Source organism: Myxine glutinosa, chromosome 10, assembly GCF_964187855.1.
Source record: "Myxine glutinosa chromosome 10, kmMyxGlut1.1, whole genome shotgun sequence".
Lineage (NCBI taxonomy): Eukaryota > Metazoa > Chordata > Myxini > Myxiniformes > Myxinidae > Myxine > Myxine glutinosa.
In genome coordinates this window covers 118,540,080-118,554,545 of record NC_136270.1, presented here as the reverse complement: position 1 = coordinate 118,554,545, position 14,466 = coordinate 118,540,080, and the positions used below count along the sequence as shown (strand labels likewise).

Genomic DNA, 14,466 nt, shown 5'->3' with positions numbered 1-14,466 from the left:
TGAAGATACGAATCTGGATCTGGATCACAGAATTTTTCAAGTGATTCTTCACCATTAAGTCATTGGGCTAAAAACCGATATATATACACAAAGAATTAAGTTAAGCGCCCCCCCCGTTTTTTTACAACCTCGCACATTACAAGTTTGTTGTCGTCAAAACAGTGTAATATACCCATGATATTGCTATATTTTCTGGAGAAGTGATATTATGGTCACATAAAAACATAACAATCATGCCGTTTTCAATATTTTATTCTGCATAATTTAAGGTGAAATTTTTTGGGAATTTTAGGCATATTTTCACCTCAATTTAAGTATGGAGCTATAGGTCCATCACGGACAGTGTGGATGACGTTTATGTTTTCTAACGTACAGTCATTGTTCTGAGAAGACCTCTAGCGATCTTTGCGTCAATAACGTCAATAACGTCAATAACGTCAATAACGTCAATAACGTGTAATGTCAATAACGTGTAAGTGACGTCAATAACGTCAATAACGTCAATAACTAATGTCATACCAATCATTATTTGATCTCACATACCTTAGAATATATGCCAATGTATACATATACACAAAGAATATATATTAGGGGGTGCTTACCTTAATTCGTTGTGTAGGGGTGCTTACCTTAATTCTTTGTGTATAGTACGATGTCTCAAAAAGTTATGGATGGATTCTGACGAAACTTGGTGGACAGGTTGGGTGTCGGACAAGGACGAATCAAATCCATTTTGGTGAAGATGCGAATCCAGATACGACAATTTAAAAAGTTTTTAAGTGATTCGTCACCATTGAGTGATCGGGCCAAAACGATTTATAGCATATTTCAAAAAGTTATGGATGGATTATGACAAAACTTGGTGGATGAGTTTGGTAGTTGATGACAACAAGCCGATGAGATTTTGGTTCAGCTCCGGATCCAGATATGGTCAAACTGTTCACCTGGCGGATGTATGCTCTCTACCAGTACCATTCTAGTTCCTTACTGGTTCCACAGGAGTGGACTATGGGTTTTCTCTCCCTCTGTCCGTCAGTCTGTCCCACCTGTGGTTTTTCAGACTTTTTCCCATACCCTCTGATATATTCAACTGAAACTTGGTACATGCGTTTATTATGATAAGGTACAGAACAAGTTTGAGTTTCAGGGCATTTCATTGTTTACCTCCGCTACCAAAGGTGGATGGAGGTTATGTTTTCACCCCTGTCTGTTTGGCTGTCCGTTTGTCCGTTTGTTTGTTTGTGAACAAAATATCTCAAAAAGTTGTGGGCAGATTCGGACGAAATTTGGCAGAGATGTAGCGTATGTGACGAGGACGAAATGATTAGATTTTGGTGAAGATCCGGATTTGGATCCGGCTAGTAGAATTTTTAAAGTGATTCTTCACCATTGTGAGATAGGGCCAAAATCGATACATAGCAGGATGTCTCAAAAAGTTGTGGACGGATTTGGACGAAACTTGGTGGACCGGTTGGGTGTCTGACATGGACGATTCGATTCGATTTTGGTGAAGATCTGAATGTGTATTCGGATATGAGAATTATTTAATTTTAAAGTGATTCTTCACCAATGAGTGATATGGCCAACCAGGCGGAGGTTTGCTCTCGACTGAGTGCTGTTCTAGTTTAATATAACTAGGGCATGCCCGTACTATATATATATCTAAAATTATATCCCCCCCCCCCTCTATTTACATGAAATGGTTTGGTCCAAAGCGAACGGCCTGCGAGTACGGTGACAATCCCCCCCCCCCCTCTATTTACATGAAATGGTTTGGTCCAAAGCGAACGGCTTGCGAGTACGGTGACAATCCACCCCCTCTATTTACATGAAATGGTTTGGTCCAAAGCGAACGCCAAAGCCAAAAGCCAAAGCCAAAGCCAAAGAGAACCCCCCCCCCTCTATTTACATGAATGGTTTGGTCCATTCGCAACGACCACAGAACCCCCCCCTCTATTTACATGCAATGGTTTGGTCCAAAGCGAACGGCTTGCAGTGTTTGGTAAAGAAATCGCCATAGCTCGGTAACTACTTCTCCGATTAATATGAAACCTTGAAAAGGCACATCCTCGGGTCCCCAGCAACAGCAATATACCTGGCAAGTTTAAAGTATATCGGACCGATTGTCCTAGTATATCGGAAATATACTATACATTGTATATCGGAAAGTATGTCTGTACACGATTATTACGACCGGTAGTTGTCGAGAAACAGCGGTCACAGACAAACATACACACATACAAACACACATACATACACACATACACACAGAGATTAATGGAATTATAGATAGACTAGGGCATGCCCGTACTATATATAAGCTAGGACGTGCCCGTACGTGGGTGCCCGTTCCTTGCCAAAAAAAAAAAAAAAAAAAATTTGTGTAGGGGTGTGTGTGTGTAAACATCCTAGGGCGTGCCCGTACGTGGGTGCAAAAAAACATGCGTGCAAACAACAACAACAAAAAAAAACTTTGAAACCACGTGGCAGTAACGACCACAGAACCCCCCCCCCCCTCTATTTACATGAATGGTTTGGTCCATTCGCAACGACCACAGAACCCCCCCCTCTATTTACATGAAATGGTTTGGTCCAAAGCGAACGGCTTGCGGTGTTTGGTAAAGAAATCGCCATAGCTCGGTAACTACTTGTCCGATTAATTTCAAACCTTGAAAAGGCACATCCTCGGGTCCCCAGCAATATACCTGGCAAGTTTCAAGTATATCGGACCGGTAGTTGTCGAGAAACAGCGGTCACAGACAAACATACACACATACACACATACAAACACACATACACACAGAGATTAATGGAATTATAGATAGAAGATTATTACGATTAAGGTATGACGTCATAACCACGCCCAATGATTCAAATTGGCTGGGAAAATAGTAAAACACAGTTGCACCTCGGAATACCGTCACAGCATACTGATTGGTGGATATTCAGCATGAGTTACCTGCTCTCGGTATATGAATTTTCAATTTCATACAAATTGGTGCTTCACAGGTATGATGTTGTTTCGTGGACACTGCATTGGAAGAAGCAATACCTCAAAGGGATTGCAAAGTTCAGGTTTCACAAACAGCTGAATTATGAAGGTGATAATATATCGAGCTTAACAAACGAGTCGTTAAAGGACCATCTATTTATTACGTACTCTGCCAAGTTCCAAAGACAGCCACCTCCAAAAAGCCGATGCACTTTCCAACCAACACACATAAAAAGGGTATCGGCGCTAAGCGGTGTGTTCGATGGCTGCGCGGCTTTGAGAAATAAAAAATAGAAAACCCAAACAATATCAATTATACGATTAGCAAATAGAAAATGTTAGCTCTTGTACTATGAATTTAGAATAAGATGTTGAAAAATAAATAACTAAATAAACTGTTTCCGGTTCAGAAGTCCTGTGCGAGCGTGTGCTGCGAGGCCGCGCGGGTCTTTTCTTTCCACTTTTCGTTCTATTTGCCGTTTGGATCTTATTTTACTTTCCAGGTTTAGTGAGTCGGTTAACACTGACATGGTGAAGTTAACGCCAGATTTGATCGAGCAAGCCGTGCAGCACACGAACGCCATTCGCGACCGCGAGTTGGACCTTCGCGGTGAGTGAGCCTGAGGCCTCTCTTGAGCCTGATTCGTTCGCCGCGTTAGTCCTTCATTGCCACCACGTTGTAATTCAAATGTTCGTTATTCGTTCGTTTTCCTCTCATGAGCAGGATGATGTCTGAATTATTTTAAAAAGGATTTAAAGGTGACACGAATGTCAATTGCGCGTCTTTCCGCAGCTTGTCCTGTTTTGTGTTCCCATCTTACTCTTAGTCTTAGTGGAGACAGCGTCATTCTGAGATCCAGGCGGGGGCTGTATGGGGTGGGGGAGTGTAGGGGGTACGTGTGGTGGGGGGCGGGTGGCCGGTGTCAGTCTGTCGATATCACTATCAGACCCCATTAGCATTACTGTAGTCTTAGTGGATACAAGGAACTAAGTGCCACACCAGTTACTGCTATGTTCGTCCTGACCACCAGGAAATGCCTGCCATACATCAACATGTCTGTCTGTACACAAAGCAGTTCTAGTGTAGCCAGGGACACTTTGAATATTATAAAAAGGCTCTTCTGGCTAAACAGTTGCATGGGTCTGCCTTGTATATTAGGCATGAGCTTAGAAGATGTACAGATTCCTACATCTTTTTTAAGTGTGAATGATGAAGAATCACTAAAAAAAATACTTGGATCCGAATCTTTACCAAAATTGAATCGTTTCGTTCTTGTCGCACACCTAATCTGTCCACCACATTTTGAGAGAGATAGACAGAGAGTGTGTGTGAGTGACAGAGCGAGAGTGTGTGTGAGTGACAGAGCGAGAGTGTGTGTGAGTGACAGAGCGAGAGTGTGTGTGAGTGACAGAGCGAGAGTGTGTGTGAGTGACAGACAGAGAGTGTGTGTGAGTGACAGACAGAGAGTGTGTGTGAGTGACAGACAGAGAGTGTGTGTGAGTGACAGACAGAGTGTGTGTGAGTGACAGACAGCGAGTGTGTGTGAGTGACAGACAGCGAGTGTGTGTGAGTGACAGACAGCGAGTGTGTGTGAGTGACAGACAGAGAGTGTGTGTGAGTGACAGACAGAGAGTGTGTGTGAGTGACAGACAGAGAGTGTGTGTGAGTGACAGACAGAGAGTGTGTGTGAGTGACAGACAGAGAGTGTGTGTGAGTGACAGACAGAGAGTGTGTATGAGTGACAGAGAGTGTGTGTGAGTGACAGACAGAGAGTGTGTGTGAGTGACAGACAGAGAGTGTGTGTGAGTGACAGACAGAGAGTGTGTGTGAGTGACAGACAGAGAGTGTGTGTGAGTGACAGACAGAGAGTGTGTGTGAGTGACAGACAGAGAGTGTGTGTGAGTGACAGACAGAGAGTGTGTGTGAGTAACAGAGTGTGAGTGACAGAGACAGAGAGGCATAGACAGACAGAGACATAGACACAGAGAGACATAGACACAGAGAGACATAGACACAGAGAGACATAGACACAGAGAGACATAGACACAGAGAGACATAGACACAGAGAGACATAGACACAGAGAGACATAGACACAGAGAGACATAGACACAGAGAGACATAGACACAGAGAGACATAGACACAGAGAGACATAGACACAGAGAGACATAGACACAGAGAGACATAGACACAGAGAGACATACACACAGAGAGACATAGACACAGAGAGACATAGAGACATAGAGGCATAGACAGCCAGAGAGGCATAGACAGCCAGAGAGGCATAGACAGCCAGAGAGGCATAGACAGCCAGAGAGGCATAGACAGCCAGAGAGGCATAGACAGCCAGAGAGGCATAGACAGCCAGAGAGGCATAGACAGCCAGAGAGGCATAGACAGCCAGAGAGGCATAGACAGCCAGAGAGGCATAGACAGCCAGAGAGGCATAGACAGCCAGAGAGGCATAGACAGCCAGAGAGGCATAGACAGCCAGAGAGGCATAGACAGCCAGAGAGGCATAGACAGCCAGAGAGGCATAGACAGCCAGAGAGGCATAGACAGCCAGAGAGGCATAGACAGCCAGAGAGGCATAGACAGCCAGAGAGGCATAGACAGCCAGAGAGACATAGACACAGAGAGACATAGACACAGAGAGACATAGACACAGAGAGACATAGACACAGAGAGACATAGACACAGAGAGACATAGACACAGAGAGACATAGACACAGAGAGACATAGACACAGAGAGACATAGACACAGAGAGACATAGACACAGAGAGACATAGACACAGAGAGACATAGACACAGAGAGACATACACACAGAGAGACATACACACAGAGAGACATACACACAGAGAGACATACACACAGAGAGACATACACACAGAGAGACATACACACAGAGAGACATACACACAGAGAGACATACACACAGAGAGACATACACACAGAGAGACATACACACAGAGAGACATAGACAGCCAGAGAGACATAGACAGCCAGAGAGGCATAGACAGCCAGAGAGGCATATACAGCCAGAGAGGCATATACAGACAGAGGCATATACAGACAGAGGCATAGACAGACAGAGAGGCATAGACAGACAGAGAGGCATAGACAGACAGAGAGGCATAGACAGACAGAGAGGCATAGACAGACAGAGAGGCATAGACAGACAGAGAGGCATAGACAGACAGAGAGGCATAGACAGACAGAGAGGCATAGACAGACAGAGAGGCATAGACAGACAGACAGAGAGGCATAGACAGACAGAGAGGCATAGACAGACAGAGAGGCATAGACAGACAGAGAGGCATAGACAGACAGAGAGGCATAGACAGACAGAGAGGCATAGACAGACAGAGAGGCATAGACAGACAGAGAGGCATAGACAGACAGAGAGGCATAGACAGACAGAGAGGCATAGACAGACAGAGAGGCATAGACAGACAGAGAGGCATAGACAGACAGAGAGGCATAGACAGACAGAGAGGCATAGACAGACAGAGAGGCATAGACAGACAGAGAGGCATAGACAGACAGAGAGGCATAGACAGACAGAGAGGCATAGACAGACAGAGAGGCATAGACAGACAGAGAGGCATAGACAGACAGAGAGGCATAGACAGACAGAGAGGCATAGACAGACAGAGAGGCATAGACAGACAGAGAGGCATAGACAGACAGAGAGGCATAGACAGACAGAGAGGCATAGACAGACAGAGAGGCATAGACAGACAGAGAGGCATAGACAGACAGAGAGGCATAGACAGACAGAGAGGCATAGACAGACAGAGAGGCATAGACAGACAGAGAGGCATAGACAGACAGAGAGGCATAGACAGACAGAGAGGCATAGACAGACAGAGAGGCATAGACACACAGAGAGGCATAGACACACAGAGAGGCATAGACACACAGAGAGGCATAGACACACAGAGAGGCATAGACACACAGAGAGACATAGACACACAGAGAGACATAGACACACAGAGAGACATAGACACACAGAGAGACATAGACACACAGAGAGACATAGACACACAGAGAGACATAGACACACAGAGAGACATAGACACACAGAGAGACATAGACACACAGAGAGACATAGACACACAGAGAGACATAGACACACAGAGAGACATAGACACACAGAGAGACATAGACACACAGAGAGACATAGACACACAGAGAGACATAGACACACAGAGAGACATAGACACACAGAGAGACATAGACACACAGAGAGACATAGACACACAGAGAAAAGGAGACTGAAAGGAGACGGATACACAACTTGAGGATGAGTGAGAGATGGTTGAAGATGAAGGTGTCACTGACCAGCTGGCAGTGTGAGATGTTGATGGAGTAGCATTGGTAATTAAGATATAGCAATACGTTATGTACTAGGTGGTAACAAGGAGGTTCAGTTCTTGGAGTTCTATAGCATCACGGCGTACCAGCTCGGTCGGAAAAACATTATGTTCTGTAGGCAAAAGTCTCGTCTGGAGGGAGTACGTGTCTATTTCAGTATGGTCTATATTCGTAGATTATCTTGGCTCTGTGGTTCATCTTATACTATAAAAGAGGGCGTTGGTCTGTGTGTGTGTCCCCACTTTCTCGGAGATGGCTGAACGGATCTTCATCAAACTTTCAGAGGTGCATCAGTGAGTGCCGGGAGTGTTTTAGGCAAGAAAAGAAAGTTCATTTTTAATGGATTTTTAAAAAATCGCTCTGTCGTGCCGAAGTCTTTTTTTTATATTAATGACAGTTATATACGAGTACACATTCGCATAAATAAATACAAAGCAATCACCAGACATTTGAACACAAATAAATCAAACAATTCCGGAAGTGTACAAAGTTGGTGGTAAGGATTCTTCTTCTTCCTGATAGGCATCACACTTAACTCAGAAACGTGATGAACGGCACATTCACCCCATTCACCCACCAGCATATATTCAACACAAAGGTGAAATGATGATTTGACATTTGTGATGGATTCTGATTTGTACGTAATTGCTTTTTCATTATATTTGCCCTCATTTAAAATATGTTAATGTTTCTTTTTCGCTTGAGCAACACCAGGTAATCCAGCTATAAACACTTGTATACTTTACGAGGTGAACAAATACAACTTTGGCTGTGGGGGGCCGTGGCTATGTGGCCGTGGCCTCATGGGCTATGTGGCCCATGGCTATGTGGCTATGTGGCCGTGGCCTCATGGGCTATGTGGTCCATGGCTATGAGGCTATGTGGCCGTGGCCTCATGCAGGGGTGTGGGGGACGAGGAGAGGGGCGGGAATTCTCTATGTAAATGTGGACCGTGTAGCACCACCTTGTGATGGCGGCAGAGGGTATTACAATTTACCTTTTTTTACCTGGGCACCACTGAGGTTGGAGCACTCTTTGCACCGGTAAATATTTTCTCATTCTCATCCCCCTCCCCCAAAACGGAGGGGCCTGTCAAAGCCACCTCCCCCCCCTCCACAAAAAAAGGATATGTGGTACATCTTTCCCCTCACTCTCCCCTTCTCTCGCATCCATCCCCCTTCCACTCCCCCCACTCCCCTCCTCACCCTCCCTCTGCCCCCATTCCCTTCGCCTCAACCCTCCCTCTCCTGCCTCCTCCCTCCCTCTCCTGCCTCCTCCCTCCCAGCTAGAACGTAGAATGGATCAGGACGTAACAGAACAGCACAAAGAAAAGGGGAGGAGGTAAACATCCCAACAGCAGCGTTGAGGGACAAACTTGGAGAAATTATGAACGTGGGGAAGAATAAGAGCAAGGGGAAGACACATGGGGTTGAGATCACGGATGCAGAAGCAAACTCTCAATTGCAGAAGTTGAAGGAAGAATTGCAAACCCAGAACGAGCTAGGATTCGCAAGGGTTTATATGATTGTGGATGGGTTGACCTGAGATGGTGGTGAACAGATGTTTAAAAGCCCTCGAGGGAAGAATTGGATTGAATAGACCTCGGACATTTGTTCCATAAGTAGGGGAAAAAAGAGGAACGAATGAGTGGAGGTGAGCATTACGGCTGGCTTTTGGGAGTTTCACCTGTTGGTGTTACTGCCATACCGCGTGCACTCTGCAGAATCCTGGGGGGAAAAGGGAGGGGGGATGCAGAGCATGAAAATAGCAAAGGGTGCAAGATGGTGAGGAGGTATAAGACAGAGAGGCCGTTCACCCCATCAGTGATGTGAAGGTGATAGGCCCGGAGACTCAGCTTCATCATGGGAGATTCCAATGATGTTGAAGGGTTTGGTTTCCACGGCATCAAGGTGAGCAAGGTGCGAGACAGGGATGTCAGCCCAGAGGGGAGAGCAGTACTCAATCCTCAGCTTGATGTCCGTCCCTAGACTTTAAGACAGGAATAGTGAGGTCATGAGACAGGGCAATTTTGGCGATTACCTGTGACAGGTAATACAGAGGTGGCACATTTGCCTATGAACTGTCTTGTCTGGGTTGGATTCCCAGGCTGATGATAAGCTGTTGAGTTGATGATTCACAATGTCTCACTGCCAGTCGAAGTTTAGGGACGGACATCGAGCTGGGGATACGTCTGCTAACATTAGTTGTTGGACGTTGGCGATACACCGTGGTGTCTTTCGTGAAGAGTATTCACATTATCGCCGGCATCCTGAACAAATGACCAAACTCCAGAAATTATTGCCACCTTCAGCCAAACGTCCCAGCTCTCTCCCCATCTTGTGTCTCCCTCCCTTTATTGTTTTTTATGTGTCCGTTTGTTTTTTGTGTTTAATGTGCCAGCTCTTACACTGGTGTTAGCTTGGCGGTTAGGGTGCCGGCTTGGGATCCTAGGATCCTGGGTTCGAATCCCGGTCGATCGCTGAATTAACGCCAGGGGGGTTGACACAGCCTGTCATCCTTCCGAGGTCGGCAAATTGAGTACCAGCTTGCTGGGATGAATGATCCCGGTGTGTACCCCGTTTTAGAATAGGTACACCGTATCCCTGCGCATCGTAAGAGCGTGACCAAGGGTTGGCGTCAGGAAGGGCATCCGGCCATAAAAACATTGCCTCAAACAGGGAACCATGATTGTCATGGGGCCCGCAAGACTAACCCCTGCTCTAGCGGGGAAAATGGCCTTAAAACGATCATTCATTCATTCATTCATTCTTACACTAGCCTCGATCTTGTATTCAAAAAATATATATATATATTTTTAAACTTTAGTCCTAGCCAACTGGTTCGTGAGAGGCTTTGTTTAAAAAAATTATCCCCGGTTGGATCCATAAAACGTGGGAATAATTAATAATAATAATAATAATAATACATTTATTTTGTATAGCGCTTTTCAAGAAACCCAAAGACGCTTTGACATAGTACGTAAAACAAAGACAAAAAAGACAAAAATACATAATTAAATAACCAAACAAAGGAAGGAGAAGGAGAAGAGACGTTCAGGGGTTGAATGCGGTGTTGAACAGGTGGGTCTTGAGTGATGATTTGAATGTGGTGAGTGAGGAGGAGTCTCTGGAACTCACTACCTCAAACCATCAGAGTGTGGGAGCGGCGATGGAGAAGGCCCTGTCGTGTAATTAAGGTAATTAAAGCCGCTAAACGTGTATCACATGGTCAGGCAGGTTATGAGGCCTGGTTGACGATCGCTGTCGAGTTTTTGATCTTACTTTTGGTAGACAGACAGAGAGAGGAGGTAACACATGTGTTGTGTTGTCGACTGCAGAGGATTTAATGCCATTTTAATGTTTACAAACTGTTGCTATTTGATGGCCAGCGTCACCCAAGAAACATGTCCCATGTTAGGCCGTAAATTAAGTAAATTCCCCCAACAATTACATTCTTAGTCTCGCTTGGACCACATTGATATGCACATGCGGAATTGTGAATACCCTTTAATTGTAGTTCCAATGCTATTATACTGATTAATTGTTGTACCTGATGCAGGATACAAGGTGTCTGTGATCGAGAACCTTGGAGCCACGCTCGATCAGTTCGACACCATTGACTTCTCGGACAATGAGATTCGTAAGATCGACGGGTTTCCTCTCCTCAAGCGCCTCAAGAACCTCTTGTTCAACAATAACCGTGTCTGGTGAGATACAAATCCGTTTGCTGTACAAGTCACTGTACTGTCCCAGACTTGTCTTTAGGCGTCTCGTAGCACATGATGATTGCATTCATATTTTATGTTTTTGGAGAGAAGCTCGAATGTGCCTGGAGTCTTTTGTAACCAAACCTGGTGGAGTTGTAGTTTGAATGTCCACTCCGTGTCTGGAAGGTCAGTGGTTTAAACCCCTGCGGAGTCGTACCAAGGATTTAAACAATGGTATGTGCTGCCTCCTTGCTTGATGTTCAGCATTTAAAAAGCATGGACAATTCCCATCGGGTGGCATCTTTTGGAGGAAGTTGAGGGGGGGCGAGGGGGGAGAATGGAAATCCCTCCTTAGGAAATGCTCCGCTGAGTGTGGTGAAAAAGGTGGCACCATTGGTGTGATGTCACTGGTACCCAAATTGCCCACAGGAAGTGACAGCACATCTCCCATGCTCAGTGGCAGTGTTTGTCTAGTCTGACTGTGTGTGTGCATGTGCGCGTGCATAAGCTCTACTACGATCCTTGGATCCTAAAAGCCGTTTTTAATGAGATTTTAAAAATTCCTTTAAGCTCGAGATTGTTTGATTAATTTCTCAAGGCTGTTTAGTTGTGGGAGGCACCTTGACCATGTGAGTGTTTCATGCTGAATGCTGATGCCCTTTGGTGGTTTTTATTTGTGTGTACGCAGCCGGTTTGCAGAAAGCTTGGAGCAGTGCTTGCCAAATCTCCAGGAGCTTGTTCTCACCAACAACAATTTGCAAGAATTGGTACGAAAATCTCTGCCATTACCTTACTGAAAACACCTCCGTCTGTCGTAATGTCATCTCTCAAACCAAGTCGTCTCTCTTCCTCATTCTATGGCATGGTTTATTTTTTATGGTTTCATTTTGTAAGTAGCTGGATTATTGTGTAGCCTCAATCTAGCACTCTGTGGTTAATCTCAGCAGATCAAACCTGTCCAGGCTAAATTTCCCCGCAGAAAGCGAGCATGTCCTGGTGTGTGGTGTGTGGGGTGCCGTTGACATTTGCCAGAAGAAAAGATTACCCTCGTCGAGCCCCCTTTTAATCTGAAGAAGGGTTAATGGTTCAAAACTTCCGCCGCACCTCACTTCCTATGGTGGATGGCAGGCTCGCATTGTCTTTCAAGTTGATGAAATCTTTGTGTAACTTCTCCACTGACTGACACAGACCGGCACATGCCTGCACGACGACTAGTATTCCATTGTAGATATCCAGGTGCGCTTGCGATATTCTTCTTGGTACGACGCCAGTGTTGTATCATTTTTACCCAGTCGACAGAGGTTATGTTTTCACCCCTGTTTGTCTGTGAGCGCAATATCTTATTATTTTTGTGTCTTTCCAAGTGTCTTTTTATTTTTCAAGTGATTCTTCACCATTGACAGATGGGCTCAAAAACCATAGACAGCACGATTTTTCAAAGAGTTGTGACAAAACTTGGTGGATGAGTTGGGTAAGTGACGAGAACAAACCGATTCGTTTTTGGTTCAGGTCCGAATCCAGATCAAGCCCTTCAATGGGATCAACAACGTAAACCGTTCACCCTGGTGGATGTTTGTGCTGTATCGAGTGTCGTTCTAGTTTTTGACATGATTGTTCATTCAACATTCTTACTGTAGTAATTCTTGACTGTTCAAATCGGGCTTATGGTTCGTTATGCAACTCATGGCTCATGTCCTGCTTTGGTTATTGTACACCGCTCCTTTCCTATGCCATCTCCAGGCACTGGAAAACGTCATTGCTGGGCACCGAAGGGGGCTCGGCAGTGACGCACGCTGAAAGGGAGTACTCAGATTTCACTCTGGTTGTTTTCTTGTTTTCTTGTTTGTTTGTTTGTCCGGGCAATATCTCAGCCATCCTTTCAGCTGGGAAGCTGAAATTTCGGCACAATAGTGAGCAAGTAGTTTGTCAAAAACGGTATTTTTTGTTTTTTGATTAATCAAATCCTCTGGCTACGGCTTCCTCTCCGCTCCCACCTTTTGTTCATATGTGTTCTGTACCGTCCTCCAAACAGTGATGACTCTATTTACATTTCTCTGTTGGACAACATGGACCAACTTCTATCAACTCATCCAAACTCTCTCTTCCTCATATGTGGCGACTTCAACTGTCATCATGCCAGCTGGCTGGGTGTGAGTTCCTCTCACACCAGCCATGGCACCTCAGAAAAGGACTTCTGCGACTCACCGGGACTGACACAATCTGTCAATTTCCCGACCCGGATCTCAGTCAATGGAGTATCTTCTCTTCTGGACTTGGTTATGACTAACTTCCCTGCAAATGTCTGCTGCTCTTCTTCTGCTCCAATCGGTTCTTCTGATCATGTGCTTGTTAAAGTGGACATCTCTCTGGCCATTCTCAGAGAGCCTCCTCAGCGTCGACGAGTCTGGCATTTCACTCAGGCCGACTGGCACGGTCTGCAAGCAGCCATCAATCAACTGGACTAGTATCCCATCTCTTATGCCTCTGACATCAATTCTTACTGGGAATTCTTCCAAAGCAAACTGCTCTCTCTCATGCACAGATTTATCCCATCTCGTCTTCAGTTGTCTTACCCTTCCTCCCGTCCATGGTACACTGAATCTTGTGGTGAGGCAGTTGCCCTGAAACAACTTGCCTTTGCATCTTGGAAGGCAAATCCAACTGAAGGCAATCTCAGTTCCTTCCACCAAGCTCGAAACAAGTGTGTTTCTACCCTCAGGAGTGCCAGGAAGCACTATCTCTCCACACTCAAGATTGAACTCTCAAACCTGTCTCCTTCCTCCAAATCCTGGTGGCGTCTGGTCAAATCCGTTTCTGGTGTTTGTTCCCCCTCCATCCCCTCCCTTACCTCAAATGGCTACACAGTTGACACCGCACGTGACAAAGCCGATTGCCTCAACTCTGTGTTTGCCTCAAAATCTTGTGTCCCAAACCCATCTCTCTCTGTTCCCACCTTTCCCAGTCGAACCCAACTGCTCCTGGACTCTGTGTCCTTCTCTCCTGACAAGGTGGAGAAGTTTTTATCAAACCTCGACTCTGATTCTGCAACTGGACCAGATGGCATCAGCCCTCAGGTCCTAAAATCCTGCTCTGCCGCTCTATCTCACCCTCACTGTTCTTTTCACCCTCTCTTTTGCTCAAGGTCATCTGCCAGCATCTTGGAAATCAGCAAACATTACCGCTTTACACAAAAAGGTGCAAAAACAGATCCTTGCAACTACAGACCAATCAGCCTGCTCCCAATTATCAGCAAAGTCATGGAATCCAGCATTGCTTCAGATATCAAATCCTTCCTCTTCTCCAATGGCTTGATCTCTGATCATCAATTTGGATTCAGACCAGGTCATTCTACTCTGGACATGTTGCTTCTGCTGTCTCAACAATGGATG

At 45.4% G+C, this 14,466-nt stretch overlaps 1 protein-coding gene across 1 annotated transcript in view; it reads left to right on the top strand.

Annotated features, from left to right (window-relative positions):
• The first annotated feature begins 3,392 nt into the window (after positions 1-3,392).
• Positions 3,393-14,466, top strand: part of SNRPA1 (small nuclear ribonucleoprotein polypeptide A') — a 29,898-nt gene continuing 18,824 nt past the window's right edge. Inside the window, exons 1-3 of the mRNA XM_068126224.2 lie at positions 3,393-3,602; positions 10,930-11,077; positions 11,766-11,844. Coding sequence (XP_067982325.1) covers positions 3,521-3,602; positions 10,930-11,077; positions 11,766-11,844 — 309 coding nt within the window. The 5' untranslated portion in view covers positions 3,393-3,520. The remainder of the gene's footprint in view (positions 3,603-10,929; positions 11,078-11,765; positions 11,845-14,466) is intronic.